At 38.0% G+C, this 17605-nt stretch overlaps 1 protein-coding gene across 2 annotated transcripts in view; it reads right to left on the bottom strand.

The window, feature by feature from the left end:
- Ubr3 (Ubr3 ubiquitin ligase) overlaps positions 1 to 869 on the bottom strand; it is a 452715-nt gene extending 451846 nt beyond the window's left edge. For both annotated transcript variants that reach the window (XM_090383419.1, XM_090383420.1), the window contains exon 1: positions 657 to 869. In XM_090383419.1, the coding sequence (XP_090239545.1) occupies positions 657 to 867 (211 nt within the window). In that variant the 5' untranslated portion in view covers positions 868 to 869. The remainder of the gene's footprint in view (positions 1 to 656) is intronic.
- Between the last annotated feature and the right edge of the window lie 16736 nt (positions 870 to 17605).

Genomic DNA, 17605 nt, shown 5'->3' with positions numbered 1-17605 from the left:
TTAAATATACATAGATATGTAAGCTATGTGAGCTATTGCAAGAAATTTATTACCTGTACATAAGTTATAAAATTTATAATGTGCTTCAATTATGCATTTTAAGTCAGTCATGCTGCAAATGCATTTCAGACATACCACAGATCCAGGATATTTGAGAATGGCTGCATCCCAAACAACCTACCAGCTAAATTTTATCTATGCTAAAGAGTTTTACTAAAATCACTTGAACAGACAAAATGGTAGAAAAGAAACAAAAATCATAAGCCGATATTAAATCGTATCTCTTAAATTTTGTGCTCAGCTACACTCTAGTCTCAAAATCCAACCAGACAACACAAAATAAAACCACTTTCCAAATGTCATGTCGCCTAATAATTCACAAACATGATCTTATATTCTGAATTTCACAATGTTATTGGGTTGTGGACGCATATATAGGCAATAAAGAGGTTATTTCGGCAAGATCGATTGAAAAAACAGCACTTTTCAGGATTATGGATCTATGAATTAAATTTATCGTAACATACTGAAAATTTTCTACAGACCCCAAAAATACAGTATTTATCTGCAATTCGATGTTTAAAATCAAAGAAGTTATATCTCTTGACATGCATACCGTATAGTCTATTTTACTTTATATATAAATATTGGTCTACCTGTTTGGGAATATTCATCTGGAGTTTTACCTGCAGCCATCAACCACCGACACCAGTCGATCGTATCCCAGTCATCTATCGGTTTGCTTGGATCTAAAATTGTATCCAATAGTTCATTTAGAATTTTTGGATTCGGAGAACGCGCACATTCAGCTTGAAGATAAGCAGCAGTCCCTCTTTTACCCTTTTTGATTAACACTTCTGCTGCCATTTTTCTCAGGCAACTGAAAGTCGAAATAACCGTCAGCGCCCTCTATATAATCAACATATTATAATCATGTTATACAGGCTGTTTCTGTTAAAAGGCACAGAGGTATAGTTCGCTTATTTTTAGAGGCATGATACTTGTCATCTGGACCTTTTTTGTCGTATTTGAACTGAAATTTTTGAATTTGATGTTAAAATTGGACTAAATATTACAGCTTAGATATGAAAATTTCTAAATTAAAATTTTGTCTAATCAACTTTTTTTTTTCTCCAGTTTTGCCAAAAAAAAACCGTAATTGGCATATTTCTGAAATGACCATAAACCGATTTTATTCGAAGGAAAAACGTAACGAATTCAACAGTTGTGCGTGATGATCTCTCTTCAGTTTACATTTCAGGAGCGGAGATGGGGAAAACCCCTGGTGCCGTTAGACCCTAAACACACTATACACTTCAAGGTCTCCCAGTACCACCTCGAGATCTCACCATCAAAAACGTGCTCAATCCTGCTGAAGGGAAACCTTCAACTCAACAGATCGCCACAGATAAAAATACAAAATACAACAGTCAAATTGTTTGCACAACTTAAATACTTAGGTTTATATCTCGACAGGAATCTCTCCTTTCTATCACATCTGACCTACCTCCAACAGAAAATTAAAAACCAAACGCCCTGGTAGCTAGAGTTACATGCAAGGACAGGGGACTCAAGAAGAGGACTCTATCACTCTTCTATAAATCCGTCTTTCTACAGGCCATAACCTATGCCGCTCCCATCTGGTTTAGAAAAGCCGAGACTGCCGTCAATCAAAGAAAAATGGAAGCAATACACCACCCAATCCTGCTTGACATTAACAGGGCTTGCTGCATGGTTAGCCCTCACGCTCTCCAGGCCAAGGGGTAAAGGAGGCATGTCAAGGGGTAAAGCCTTGCCAGGGACTTTTCCCCTTTACCTGGAGGCTGTCCAATGCGGCCTGCTATATAACCTGGCCAAAGGAAGAGCCAACACCTTCCATGGCTTCACTCTAAACCAACTTAACAATCGCTTTGCAGAAAAACGCAGACTCGCTGCTCACCCTGCAGCGGGCCTGGCAACAGCGATGGAATGCCTCGACAAAAGGGGCCATCACAAAGACATTTCTTCTACATCCAGAACACCTTCCCGAGATCACCAGCCTGGCTCTCTTCAGGGCTACTAACCACCTACTTTCTAACGGAACATGGAGCCAACAGAGGGAAGTTAATCACATACTAATGGATAACCGACTTTGTCCTGCGGCTTCTTGGAATTTTGGGAGCATATCACGTACCACTGCCCGCTCTTTGAGGATCTCCACTGCTTACTAATTTCCAAGATCCACTTCATCCCAAGGAACCAAGAATACCACCTACTGGAATCAGAAGAAACATACCGTGCTTGCTCCAAATTTGCTCAGGAACTCTTTGTGAGATGCAGGACCCTTCCACCACCGCCACCACCATAATAGACTGTCTTTCCACCATCATACCCGACACAATATGTGCCTGGAATCGCAACAAAACTATAACTCTACTCCAAGTCCCTATGATCAACCGATATAGTGCTAACAAAGATGGAGATACTTTTCCAACTGATGAGTTTCCAACCATACTGCATGTCAACGATCCCTCACAGCTTCCAGGGTATAGCCACTGAAAGAAGCAACCAAGCTGAAGCAGAGCCACTGTACCCTTAACAGAGGAACCATTCTCATGGACAATGAAGACATGGCACATTCAACGCTCTAAATCAGGGGTTCCCAATCTTTTTTGCTTGTGGACCCCCTGAGTCCTAACTTTATGGACCCCCATATACGCATATGTAATATTCCTAAATGAAATATTTATTTGTAGGTCAGTAAAAGCTAATAATTCAACAATTCCAATATAATATAAAAAATGTAAATTACAAATTTTGAAAATTTTAATTGATAAAACTGAAACATATTTTTACTTGTAATGACAGAATTAGTAAAAAAAATTTTTTTAAGTACTATTTCAAACAACATATATAAATGTATTCCTAAGGCTGTTAAATAGGATCCCATTAAAGAGGCCCTACTAATTAGATCCTTGTGGCTGATGTTTTGATATTATCATTTTAATATCTGGCTCCAATTTTGTGAGAGTCAGACGACGATCATCTCTTTTTACTATATCAAGTCGACATATTCGATAATTGTAGATTTCTTAAAATACCATTTATAATTGACTTAATATGAATTAAGTCAATTATAAATGGTATTTTAAGTGGTATATTAAAATAGCTTAATTTATTATGGTACTCACCTTTTTTTATAATCTACAATTGATGTTTGAATAGGGAGGATGATAATTTTAATTTAAATTAGGAGTAAGTAAGTTGGGGTTTAAAAATAGCAGTTAAAATATGCGCAAGGAAGTAGAAATGCACGTCTTCATCCTCGGTTGTCAATATTAAAGTTGAAAATAAATGGTTAATACTGGAGGCCAATAGCCATAACAAGTGGCTTTCGTTATCCACGTCTTCAGTTGGCAATGATGGGTTATAAAAAAAAAAAAATGCTATATTAGGGTTACCCGTAAATGATTACATTAACCCGTATTCGTGTCTGTAAATTGCGTGTGTTCTCTGGTCGATTTGCCTGTTTTTCTGGACCAGAGAACACACGCAATTTACAGACACGAATACGGGTTAATGTAATCATTTACGGGTAACACTAATAAAGAATTTTTTTTTTTTTAACCCATCATTGCCAACTGAAGACGTAGATAACGAAAGCCACTTGTTATGGCTATTGGCCTTCAGTATTAACCATTTATTTTCAACTTTAATATTGACAACCAAGGACGAAGACGTGCACTTCTACTTCCTTGCGCATATTTTAACTTCTGTTTTTAAACCCCAACTTACTTACTCCTAATTTAAATTAAAATTATCATCCACCCTATTCAAACATCAATTGCAGATTATAAAAAAGGTGAGTACCATAATACTATGCTATCATATTAAATCAAGTCGATTACGATTTTTTGTTAACAACTGTGTTACAAGACTAAAGCCAGATTCCACAAGATAAGATTATGGGAAAACAATGACATACATTTTAGCTTTCTCCCATAAAAGCGGATATTTACATGCAATGTCACTATTCTTCCATACATCATACTTTCCTTTTTTGAATAGACTTCGGACTGTCTCATCAGACCGCAATTCAACAAGTTCCTCTTGTAAATCAATTTCAACATCAGCAACATTTACATCAATCAGCACCCAATCTGGGATGTTCAGTTTTAGTAGGTCCTTGAACCGAACTTGCATGTCTTCATAATTTTTTTTTTTAAATGATCAACATACACAACACAATCATCATCTTTTAAATCACTGCTAACTGAAGCAAGGTTTGGAAACTGATCAAACGCACAGCGTGAGATATTAAGACTGTACAATTTGAGTTTTCCTAGGAATGCATTAATGGCTTCTTTGCTAGATATTAAATCACAATTATGTCCTTGCTGCAGCTTATTAAGAGAATTCAGTTTTTCAAACACATCTGAGAGGTAAAATATGCCTGTTTTCATGGCAACCAACTGTTTTCCAATCTCCTTTTCGTTTGGAAATGACACAATACTGTCCCAAAGGACGACGAAGCGACGAAGACAATTGCCTTTAGACAACCATCGCACCTCTGTATGCAGTACAAGACGGTCAAATCCTTCTTCATTTTCATCACAAAATTTGCGAAAGAGACGATCTTGAAGAGCATTAGCCTTAATGAGGTTGACAGCTTTTATTACAAGAGTTAAGGCTTCATGAAGACGTCCACTCAATCTCTTCGCCACCAGATGTTGGCGGTAAATCATGCAATGTATGCAAAATACTTTTGGCAATGCATTTTTTAAATGAGTGATAAACCCTCTGTACCTACCAACCATGGAAGGAGCGCCATCAGTAGCACAAGCCATTAAATTTTCGAGTGGAATATTTTTTTCTCTAAAATAAGACTTAAATATTGTTTCACCTTTAGTATCTATTTTGAGGAATCTTGCAAAAAGCATTTCCTCTCTGAGTTGATTACCATCCATACATCTTACATATGCCAATAAAAGTGCTTCATTTCCCATCAAAGTTGAATCATCGAGTTGCATTGCAAACTGTTTCACTCGTAATTGAGCAATAAGTTGATAAGTTGATTGATGAAATGTCTGAAGATGTAGATCTTCAGACATTTCATCAATGCGTCTGGATATTGTGTTATTGCTCAAAGGTAATTTCAAGTGCATTTTTGTTTAACATTGTTGAAATTACAACTGATATCGAAGGCAAGATGACAGTTTCACCAATGCTATGTGGCTTTCCAGATTTTGCTATTATTTTGCTGATTTCATATGATGCTAATAAACCGCTATCTTTATTGCTTGCTTGTTTACTAAAAATCTGATCCAATTTGTTTCTTCCTTGAAAATTGTCTTGTAGTTTTCGGAAATACTCCACTGATTTATTTTTCTTTTCGCTGTGCCTTGTCTCCAAATGGTGACAAAGTCTTACTTGGCTTCATGCTATCATTAGACAGCACAGTCATACATATAAGACACATTGGTTTTGTGATATTCTCTGGTGATTCAATAAAACCATACGACAGATATTCAGTCAAATATTGTCTTGTTTTCTTCTTTGCATTAGCCACGTGTAATCTGAAAACAATAATAATATTATTAACCTCAAATATTTAATGTTGGAAATGATTGTAGGTACTAATAGAAATAGAGTTCACTAGAACAGTAACGTTCAATAACATAAACAATAGATTTCACCACGACGATGCCGATTACTCACTATAGAAAGAAATGACTGCCTCTGACTGACTGACTCTTTCTAGATTAGTCGGTGCTTAAATAATGTTTTCTTCTTCGAGAATTTTGAATGGAAAGAAATTTTTTTTTTTGCGTCAACTAAAGAAGGTTCCAGAAAATACGAATATCTTCTAACTGCGAATTTCTGGACTTTTCTATGACATTAATTTATTTTATTATTATTATTTTTATTTAACAAATTATTTTATTTATAATATTTTATCATGAACCCCTTAGCTCATATTATGGACCCCCGAAATACATTTTTTTTTTCTTGTGGACCCCCTCAAAGCTTCTATGGACCCCTGGGAGTCCATGTGGAACCAGTTGAGAAACGCTGCTCTAAATAGAGCTATACTGGACATGACACCTGATAAACCCACAGGACACTTGGTCAGTGACCGCATTAATTGGACAATCACTCCTGGACGGAGATACCGCCCCATGTGTGACCACACTGGATATTGAAGAGACATGCACCTTCGTTGTCTCTGCACCACCTTGGCGATCTAAACAGGGCACTCTTGCCTGGTTTTCTTTTACTCCCCTCAGTCTTCAGCTCCCCCCCTACTCTACCTACAGCTAGCGTACGCCCCAGACAAAGTTCAAACTTAATTAGGTCATGGTCCTGGAACAGGACCAGGGTATGTCTGCCAGGGGCAAAGGTCGATGACGTTGTAGAACAGATATCATCTTTTAAGGGCACAAAAGGTGATATAGTTGTACACGTTGGAACTAAGGATATTAAGAGTAGGAGACCGGCGGAATTACTTAATAAGTACAGGCCACTGTTGAAAAAAAGCCGTGAAGCAGGGCTGAATTTGAAAGTGTCTGCAATTCTGCCCAGACACGATAGGAGGGAGTATATGATGAGAGCCTTGTCGATCAATTCGGCCCTGGAAAGATTGTGCAAGGCTCAAGGGGTAGAATTTTTTTCAGCCTGGTCTGTACTTGTTAACAGGAGAGACTGCTTCTACAGGGATGGGATACACTTAAATAGAAAGGGTGCAAGAATATTTGCTGATGCTGTCGAGGCAGTGATAGGTGGGTCGGAAAACGGCTAGTTTGGGGGGATACAAAGACTAATAGATTAACAGTAGCCACTGGCAGAGGTGGAAGTGATTCTTGCACTGCTTCTATTGAAATGAGCAGCAGCCTGGAAAACAAGACGCAGGATATTTCAGAGACTGCTGGGAGTCATCGCGGAACAAGTAAATACATGAGTTGTGTTAGGGCAGCTAAGAATAAGAACAGGTGCATGTATACTTGCATGTACACTAATGCTAGGAGCTTGGTAAATAAACTTGATGAATTTGAGGTATTGCTCAAAACATCAAAAGCATTATATTGTTGGGATATCAGAGACGTGGTGTCACACAGATATAAGGGATGCAGAACTGGAATTTGGGGAATACAATGTGTATAGGAAGGATAGAAAGGACAGGAGGGGGGAGGGGTTATGCTATTAGTTAAGAAACACAAAATCCAAGGAAGTGAAGCCAGTTGACATCGATGGACAGGGCAGTGTTGAGTCAGTTTGGTGTGACATAAGCATAGGGAAATCAAAATTGAGAGTAGGAGTGTGCTATAGGCCTAATGACTCTGATGAGTATAATAAGATACTGTACAGGGAAATAGAGTGGGCCAGTAAATCAGACAGTCTTATAAGGGGGATTTTAATTTCCCAGATATTGACTGGAATTTGTGGGTTGGTCACTCGCACACTAGCAGGACTTTTGTGGATTTATTGGATGATTGTTTTCTACATCAGCATGTTCGGGAGGCAACTAGAGGGAGCAATACTCTTGATCTGATTATCAGTAGTGATTCTTCATGCATTAAGAATCTGCAGATAAAGGAACCACTTGGTGGCAGTGATCACAGTGTGCTGAAGTGGGATTTACTCAAGGAGGTAACTACCATCAGAGGTAAAGGGAAGGGTTTTTGCTTTCGTAAAGGCAACTATGATGGTCTGAGGCAGTATTTGAATTCTATACAGTGGGACCAACTGATGATGTTACCAACAACAAATTCAAAATGGGAAGCATTCAAGGAACTAATTTTGGAAGCTACCAGGCTTTACATACCAACCAAGAATTATTGTTCAAGGTTCAGACCTAAATGGTTGTCAGACGAACTAATGAGACATATGGCAGAGAAGAAAAATGCATGGGATACATACAACTTAATGGGTGACATGGAAGCCTATGATAGATATAAGTTGGTCTGTAACAAGTCACAAAGGAGATCAGGCAGGCAAAGGCAGATTATGAGAAATCTTTGGCAAAGGATGCAAAGAAAAACAGAAAAGAGTTCTTTACCTACTTAAACTCAAGAAGGAAAGGGATGAATCAGATTGGTCCACTGGATATTGATGGTTCAACAGTTGATGATCCTGCTCAGGTGGCTAACAATCTAAATGAGTATTTTGCCTCTACATTCACACATGAGGAGTTATTCAGGAAGGGGAATGTCGTAGGTGAAGTAAACTTTGGCAGTGAGCTAGATGATTTTGTAATAACTGAGAGGAAAGTGGAGGAGAAATTGTTGAGGATAAACATAAAAAAGGCAACAGGGGTGGATGGGATCTATCCAGTTATATTAAAGGAGGCTGCAAAGGAAGTAAGCAAACCCCTAGCCATAATTATGAGAAGTTCTTTGGACTCAGGGGAGATACCCATAGACTGGAGATGTGCAAATGTAACCCCAATTCACAAAGGCAGATCAAAGGCTGACGCAAGTAATTATAGACCTGTTAGCTTAACTTCTGTTCCAGGAAAATTAATGGAGGCACTGGTTAAAAAAGCACTGCAGGATCATCTAGACAAGAATTCAGTTATAGCTCAGACACAGCATGGTTTTGTTAAGGGCAGGTCTTGCCTGACCAATTTGATTGGATACTATGATGTAGTCACAAAAGAACTGGTTGCAGGGAATAACTTTGATATTATATACTTGGATCTTAGAAAGGCTTTTGATACTGTTGCACATGGAAGACTGCTGCACAAATTGGAACAGTGTGGCATTGGAGGCAAATTGCTGCTATGGATAAAGGGATGGTTGAGTGGCAGAAGACAGAGAGTGGTAATCAATGGACACTGCTCATCGTGGACAAATATTATTAGTGGAGTCCCTCATGGTTCAGTGCTTGGTCCGTTGTTGTTTTCTGTATTTATAAATGATATTTATAATGGTATATCAAGCTTAATGTCCAAGTTTGCAGACGATACAAAGGTTGGCAGGGTTGTTAAGGACACTACTGATGCTATGCTGCTGCAACAGGATCTGGAAAGGTTGAGCAGATGGGCTGAGAGGTGGCAAATGAAGTTTAACGTTGACAAATCTAAAGTACTGCATATGGGAAACAGTAACCGCAGAGCAATGTATCAACTCTGCGGTACTACACTGACAGAGGTAGAAAATGAAAAGGACCTGGGTGTAATTGTGCAGGCAGATATGAAGTTCTCTGAGCAGTGCAGACGAGCTGCAAGAGTAGCTCATGGTGTCTTGTCAATGATATACAGGAATTTTTCTAGCAGGGATAGGGAGGTGATTATTCCCTTGTATAAGGCAATGGTCAGGCCACACCTTGAGTACTGTATACAGGTCTGGAGGCCTCATTTCAAGAAAGATGTTGAGTTGCTGGAACGAGTACAGAGAAGGGCAACAAGATTAGTGAATGGAACAAAAGGTTGCTCTTACGAAGAAAGACTGAAGTTTTGCAAATTACAGAGTCTGGAGACTAGGCACCGGCGAGGTGATCTGATAGAGGTGTATAAGGCCTTGAATGGTTTGAGCATGCTCAATGCCGATGGGATTCTTCCTCTTACTCAGAATAATCACCTGAGAGGGCATAAATTAAATTCAAATTGAGGAAGGACAGATGTCGGATAGATGTGAGGAAATTTGCCTTTAGCCAGCGGGTAGTTGGTTGGTGGAACGGACTTCCATCATTTGTTGTTGAAGTTGATAGCCTAAATAAATTTAAAGCTCAGCTGGACAGGTATTTTGAACGAATGGAGGGGTGAAATGGGAGTGGTGGGTTTTTTTTTTTTTTTTTGTTTTTTTTAGGCTGATGCTGAATAAGCTTGCTTTCTTGCATCGTATGCCTCTGCTAATACTAATGCTAATGCTAATGCTAGGTCTAAATTAAATCGCGTTTATAAACATTTGGCCTTTCCAATTCTAGCGCTCACCCCTACGATAGTTTTTTTTTTAGGTCCTAGCCACTGAAATATCAGGAAATTAGGTGGCAGGGTGTGCCAGAGTAAAAATTTCAAGCTACTGTGTGCCAAATCTGCTTCCATGGGGCTTAGTATGGGCAATGTTGTGCTCCAGCAGGAGTCCAATGGCTAAGTGGCCAGATGAACAATGATACACAACATTACACCTATACAAAATCCATACGTTTTTAAATTTCTGACCTTTGCAGGGGGTATTTGCTCTTCTCCTCTCCTCCCCATATTTTTCTATTTTTCTTTTTTTTTTTTTATTATTATTATTTTTTTTGGGACCACCTTCCTATCCGATCCCCGCTTCTTCCTTTTCATCCCCCCGTCCCGTCTACACCCTCCCTCCCATTACTTTCTCTTGTACAGCGATTGCCCCACATGTCCAAATTTAAATCACATCTAATTTTGCCCGACCTTTTAGGCTCTCTAGAAATAGTTATTTCAGCATAAAACCCCACGCAGCGCTTTCTAAATGCAATTTTACTTAAATCAACAGCGATAACTCCAACCTTTATTTTAGGTCCTAGTCACCGAAATCCCAGGAAAGTAAGTGGCAGGACCTGCCAGAGTATAATTAGTCTCTTGGTACACCCGGCCGGCGTCCCCGTCGCTAGGTATGGTAACGCCGGGTCCCACTGGGGGCCCGGTGGCCAACAGGCCGGATGAACAATGGGCACAACAAACTACATACCACATGACCCATACATTATTTTTAAACCTCTGGCATAGACAGGGTACTGTCACTCGATACACAGAACATAAGCAGAGATGGGAGAAATCCCCGGAGCCGTCAGACCCTCAACATACCTATGCCTATACCTATACCCAGAATAAAAGCAACATGGAGATGGGAGAAACCCCAGGTGCCGTCTGACAACTAACATACTTTACACTTATACATTTCAGGGATTGTTTATCGAATCGTTATGCATAAGCTGCCCAAGGGAGAGATGTTAAATGCCACCTTAACACCCAACGCACATGTGGGCTGAATCTATAAATAATATTCTGAACGTTCTGAACGAGGGGCTCAAATCTGGTGGGTGTGGGCTTGGCACACCGAGGGTCCTGAGCTGGATATCATCATTCTTCTCTTCCTTGGTGATTCCCTTCTCTCTCTCTCTCTCTCTCTCTCTCTCTCTTAGGGTAACTCGGAAATTTTTTTTTTTGGCTGGTGCAGCATAAGCCTCAGGCTTCCTTGCACCATTTAGCTAATAATAATAATAATAATAACTCCCTTCTCCTGACTGACGACAGACCCACCAATGAAGAACAAAGGCAAATTCAGCAAGACAATCAGGCTTTCTCCAACAATAAAATAGAATCTTCCTTCACCCCTGAGGAAATTAACATTAGCATTAGCATTAGTAGAGGCATTTGATGCAAGAAAGCAAGCTTATGCAGCATCAGCCAAAAAAAAATAAATAATAAATAAAAAAAATAAATAAATAAAATAATAATAAATAAATAAAAAATAACCACTTCCACTTCACCCCTCTGTTCGTTCGAAATACCTGTCCAGCTGAGCCTTAAACTTATTTAGGCTATCAACTTCCACGACAAGGGATGGAAGTCTATTCCACCAACCAAACACCCGCTGGCTAAAGGCAAATTTCCTCACGTCTATCCTACATCTGTCTTTTCTCAATTTGAATTTATGCCCTCTCAGGTGATTATTCTGAGCAAGAGGAAGAATCCCATCAGCATTGAGCATGCTCAAACCATTCAAGGCTTTATACACCTCTATCAGATCACCTCGCTGGTGCCTAGTCTCCAGACACTGTAATTTGCAAAACTTAAGCCTTTCTTCGTAAGAGCACCCCTTTGTTCCATTCACTAATCTTGTTGCCCTTCTCTGTACTCGTTCCAGCATCTCTACATCCTTCTTGAAATGAGGCCTCCAGACCTGTATACAGTACTCTAGGTGTGCACAAAGCCCTTGACAAAACAAGAACAAATAAATGCCCTGCTCATGATAAACCTCAAGTTGAGGTCATCAAGAAAGCAGAAATATAACTCCCAAAGATTTATTAGCACTGTTCAACAAACGCTTAGCCAAATGGATCTTCCCCTATTGTTGAAAACAGGCAGTGCTTCAACTCATCCTAAAAGGTCCAGACAAAGATCCAACCCCTCCCAAATCTTACCGCTCCATTGAGCTTCTTCCAGTCTTGTGAAAGGTAATGGAGCTGCTGTGTCATTTCAGGTTATCAACCTACTACCAGACAGCCAATTTGGACTGTGCAGAGCTGAGTGGCTTCGAACCAGGATACTCCACCAAAGACGCTATGGACAATCTCCCCAACATAGCTATCTCGATCACAGAAAAATATCTACTGGCATTTCCATTGACTTTGCCGTTGCCTTCGATGCCATCTGGTGGCCCAGCATAGTCGAGAGATTATTCCACTCAAGTTCTACCTCTGTCTGCAGAACTACCTCTTCAATCTCTCAGTAACTATACAAACAAATTTTCAGAAAACGTTCAACCAGTTGTCAAAGGCTGCCCACAGGATACTCCTGCTGTTCAGGTCTTGGCGGGTACTTTTCCGTAATTGGACAGCCCAAAAGTAGGCGCTGAGAAGGCAGTTTACCTTCTTGGCCCCTACTTTCGGAACCTAATCTTAGACGAATTTTTTCATATGGACTTAGGTCCTATTGACTGCATGGCTTATGCAGATGACCTCATCCTCCTAATAAAAGCTGATTCTAGTGCTTAACTTGAGCAATTTGCCTCCGCTGCCTTAACAATCCTCCAAAATTGGGCGAACAACCACAAGTTAGTCATCTCTGTAGAAAACATGAAGTCTATCCTCCTCAGAGGATCCCTGGACACAAGAAGACCACCCAAAATTAAAATCTCTGGTCAGACATTTCAACTCAAAACGGAACTCAAATGTCTAGGAGTAAATTTTGATTCCTGGTTCACATTCTTACCTCTCCAAAAAATATACGTAATTATACCTCCGTGATCGTCAGAATAAGCATGTCAGACTGGAGATTGAAGAGGATGACCCTCATGCCGCTATATAAAACCATCTTCTTACCAGCTGTGTGCTATGGAAACAGCATATGATGTTCCTCCGCACTGTCATTGCCCGTGATAAAGCAAAGTTGCATACAAAGAGCATGCTGCATGGTCAGTACTCCTACTCTCCAGGTCTTGGTAGGTACTTGGTAGATGCAGAGCCGTAGGAACTTGCAACTTGTCGAACGTATTCAGTGACTCATTTAGACAGGTGAATCATTCGTTTATCAGCAGTTAGTATTAATTAGGGTGAGTTAAGCAGAATTCTTTTATGCATTTAATTGCATTTTAAAATATTTTATTTTATTTAGCGGCGAATTTGCATCAAATTTTGTTCAATATTATGAAAAAGTGCAAGAGAAGCTGAATAAACATTAGAAACAGTTTTTGGAGCGGAGAAAATGCTATGCATCGTTCGAAAAATTTTCCGACAATCAATTTTAGCACAAGATTTGGGAATGTGGCTTTCAGCAAAGTTCGTCTCGCATCATCACTGATGATCGTAGAGTGTGCAGGAATTCTAGCATGTCTGGATCTTCGTCAGCATGCTGCTGGTGACCCACACTTTGCTCCCACTGTCATAATTTATTAGAATAATTAGCAGTTAGATTAATAGAGATGAGCATAAGCGAGAGGTTATAATCGATTCATTCGATTATGATTAATAGTTAGTACATTTATTTCGTCAACCTCTTGATTAGAAACGATTATGCTCTCGGGCTGTATGTAAAGGTTGTCTAGAGGATAAACGGAATTTTTTTAAAAAAAATTTTTTACTGTTTACGTATCTACTTTTATCAACGAATTATATAGTAACATTCAAGAACATTTTTTTAGGCTAATTCCCAAATACGAAAAGCATATCGATGAAAAATTTTGGTGATATTTTATTTGGGTGTATTTAAAAAGATTTGTCGAGCTATCTCAAATTTCATTAAACTCGGATCAATCGGGATGGTTTTAGGATCATTTCAGATTCGACAATACTCACTCCGGGCCATGACCCCATTCCCCCCCCCCATTGAAAATTTTGTTAGTTTGAATATTTCGAGTGTTACTTGAAAAGGAAAGTCGGATTGACACCAGATTTTCTGCTTATGTTTCCAACGAAAACTGGAAAGCTTTTAAAAAATTCATCCCCAGGGGCTCACATCTGGTGAGTATGGGCTTGGCACACCCAGGGTCTTGAGCTGAATATCATCATTCTTCTCTTTCTTGGTGATTCCCTTCTACTTTTCTCTTTCTTTCTCTCTCTCTCTCTCTCTCTCTCTCTCTCTCTCTCTCTCTCTCTCTCTCGGGGTAATTCAGAAATATATATATATATTTTTTTTTTTTGGCTGGTGCAGTATAAGCCTCGGGCTTCCTTGCACCATATGGCTAATTATAATAATAAATAAGAGCAAGTATGATTCCATTCCCCATTCTGGTCATTTCCTTCCAAGGAAACCTATATAAATGAAAATATGTTTTGAGTATTGCACTAATAGGAAAAAATTGATATCAACTCACCTATTTGTTGCATAAAAAATAAGTTAATTTTTTTTTTTTTTTTTTTATGAATAAAAACTACGAAATTCATATTCTGGACACAACAAAATTCATATTCTTAGAATGATAATTATTGAATAAAGTATGATTTAGACAAAAAAAATAAATAAATCATCAAGTACACATTACTAATAGACAAAATAATGACAACCATGCTGTTAACTACAGTACTTGCAATTTGTCTTAAGACCTTAGGTTGCCAGTAGGGGACGGTGGAGATAGTTATTGGGATATACAGTAGCCACTTCCGCAACTTAATCCTGTACGCACATAGAAGTCCATGATGGAAGCTCAGCACACATTGGAAGGCAATGTGTGCTGAGCTGTCTTCGGGTTTCTGTTTCCAAGAGCAATCCTGTAACTCTTCTAATGTAAGAAGGAGATTTAGCTCTTCTGAAGTAATAAATATGGGGGGGAAGGAATTAGTATTACTTTTAGGAAGGCTCCAAAATTGAATACTAAAAGAATGAGGAAAAACAAATAGGTGGCTCTGAAAGCCTTTCCGAACAGTGAAAAGAAATAACTGGAATAAGAATAACTGGTAATACTATAACGAGTATAAGGAAAAAGGAAAGGAAAAATGGGGTTTTGTCAAGGAAAATATAAAAGGAAAGGGGAAAGGAAAGGAAAATAGGAAAAAGGAAAAAATATAAGGTAATACTATAAGGACCTGATGGAAATGGATCCGAAATCATGTCGCCCGATTAAGAAGCCAATACTCAAACAACAGCGATAAGCACGCATCATAAACATAAAATTATTTTTAAAATAAAAATAAGTTTTCTATTTATACTCCAAGACAACCCCATGGTGTAATTCAAAAATGTGAATATCGTATGAATTTTGTATTTTTTTATGAGTTTTGTGCTTATAAAAAAATAATAATAATATATTTTCGAGCTAAATATGCAAAAAAAAATATTGTTTGAAACGGGTTACTTCGTATTAATTTGTCCGAGTTGTATTTTCAAACATTCACAAATGTTTTAATTTATTACATTTCTGTTATTAATTGGTTAAAAAATACATTCCCTGTTCTATGATAAATATTCACCATAGCACAAACCGCCATAAAAAGAAAAGTACAGTAAACAGAGAGAGAAATGGTTTGTTTTATTTGAAAGAGTAACTCAAAAAATTTTCATGCTGACCTAGGTTCCATCTGTGGCCTGAAAGCTGTCGAAACGATATTCAATTTAATACCAACTGCTGTCCAGCATCTGCGGTGTTACAGAAACAACCGTGTTGTTGATTCGCACTTTTAACTTCAGTGCAATAAATACATTTGTTCCTTAATGTAAACCCAGAAAAATAAATCCAGAGGAGTTATATTTGAGAGGTAAGGGGGCTTATAAATTGGTCATTTTTCAAAATTCAAACAGCTGTTTGAGTTTAGAAAATGGCCAATCAGAAACGAATACACGTTTATACGAACTTTCTTTTACTTGTTTCGGAACTTAGCAGTGCCCTTATAATATTGTTAGTGTAATAGAAATAATTTGTACTTAAAAAAAGTCAATACTGAAAATAAGCAAGCGGTTTCGTAAAATAATTACTTTAATTATGCAATAAAGTCAATTAATTGCATAATTAATGAAAGACTAATTGCATAATTAATAAATGACTTTATTGAAAGAGAATGTTAGTGTCTGCTAGTGAATGTTGAGTTAGAAAGATAGTTAATAAGTTTAGTTTTCCTTTTGAAAAATTCCATATGTAAAGCAATACTTTAAATCTTACCGGGCGATACGCCAGGTTAGGTCAGCTTGTATCTTTGTATTGTATTACTTGTATTCAACTGTAGTCGATTAGAAGGATAATATTACATGTCCTGTTATCAACATTACACAGCATATATTACAAGCAACTATTGATAGTTCATCATTTAATTCCAGCATATTATGTACATCCGTAGTTATAGAATTGTAAGATTTGATAGACATAACATATGATGTGTACTGCGTTTATATAAGCGTGATGCTTAATTTAAAGGTCTTTACTAACCCATAGCAGTGAACGGCATAATTTTGAAATTAGTTTTTTCAAATTAATATTTCATCTTGTTCCTTTCGTCACTATCCGATTTTAAGTCCACTAAGTTTGTAACCGAGAGAGTTCTGTTACCTCTATTGGTCAAAATAGGTGTGCACAGTTGTTGCAATAAGATAAATGTCACATGCTATCGGAATAACATGCCACACATATCATTTGTGATAAATCTGTTTACCCAGATTATCCAAATTCGAAAACACTTTTACATATCTCGCATACGACTTCGTAAGAACTCCGTATTGCTGTATATGAGAAAAGATATGAATATATATTTATCATATGTCATTAACTAGTTTATGCCATTAGAATCCTAACAAATCCTCGGCCATTCTATAACCTAATATTTTCATAAGCACTTATACTAATAAATATAAGCGAGTGATGAACTTACATTATTAGTTGCTGATTTAAAATACCTAATCAACAGATTATCTAATCAAGATAAGCTTACATCTTGATATATATTTTTGTTTTATTTATTTATTTATTTTTTTTTTTTACAATTTCATACATATTCAATACAGTACCCGGTCTATATTGTACAATTTAGATCTAAACCTCTCTTGTGTTTTATGAAGCTCTGATGCTCATTAGTATAGAAAGGATTATTACAAGCCTATAATTCGTAGAGTGGATGGTTTGAGAGACAGTCCCTGCAAATAGGTCACCTCTGTTTAGAGTTATTGTGACTCCAAAATATCTTTAATGTCTCTATGTTGTTTGGGTTCGCTGGTCAGTTTCTTTTATTACGAGAGAAAAACTCTACACTTCCTCCACAGACTGGCTAATTCAGTTTCATTTGAAAACATATTTAAAGGTTCCTACAAACACCTGCACAGCAACAAGCCCCTAACAGGAATGCAGTCTCTTTTCTTTCCATAATACTACCAGAATGCTCGAAGCACAGACAACAAACTTCATGCCCAAGCAGCGTTACTCTCTGAAGAATTCACAGCGCTATGTCTGGCGGAGACTTGGCTCAACACACCTTAACAAAGGAGTCAGCAACTATTTTTTCATCACCGCTACTA

The sequence above is a fragment of the Mastigoproctus giganteus genome, chromosome 10, assembly GCF_048544385.1.
Source record: "Mastigoproctus giganteus isolate SK-2022 chromosome 10, ASM4854438v1, whole genome shotgun sequence".
NCBI classification, from domain to species: Eukaryota; Metazoa; Arthropoda; class Arachnida; order Uropygi; family Thelyphonidae; genus Mastigoproctus; species Mastigoproctus giganteus.
The sequence above is the reverse complement of the archived record's forward strand: the minus strand, read 5'-3'. Positions and strand labels throughout refer to the sequence as shown.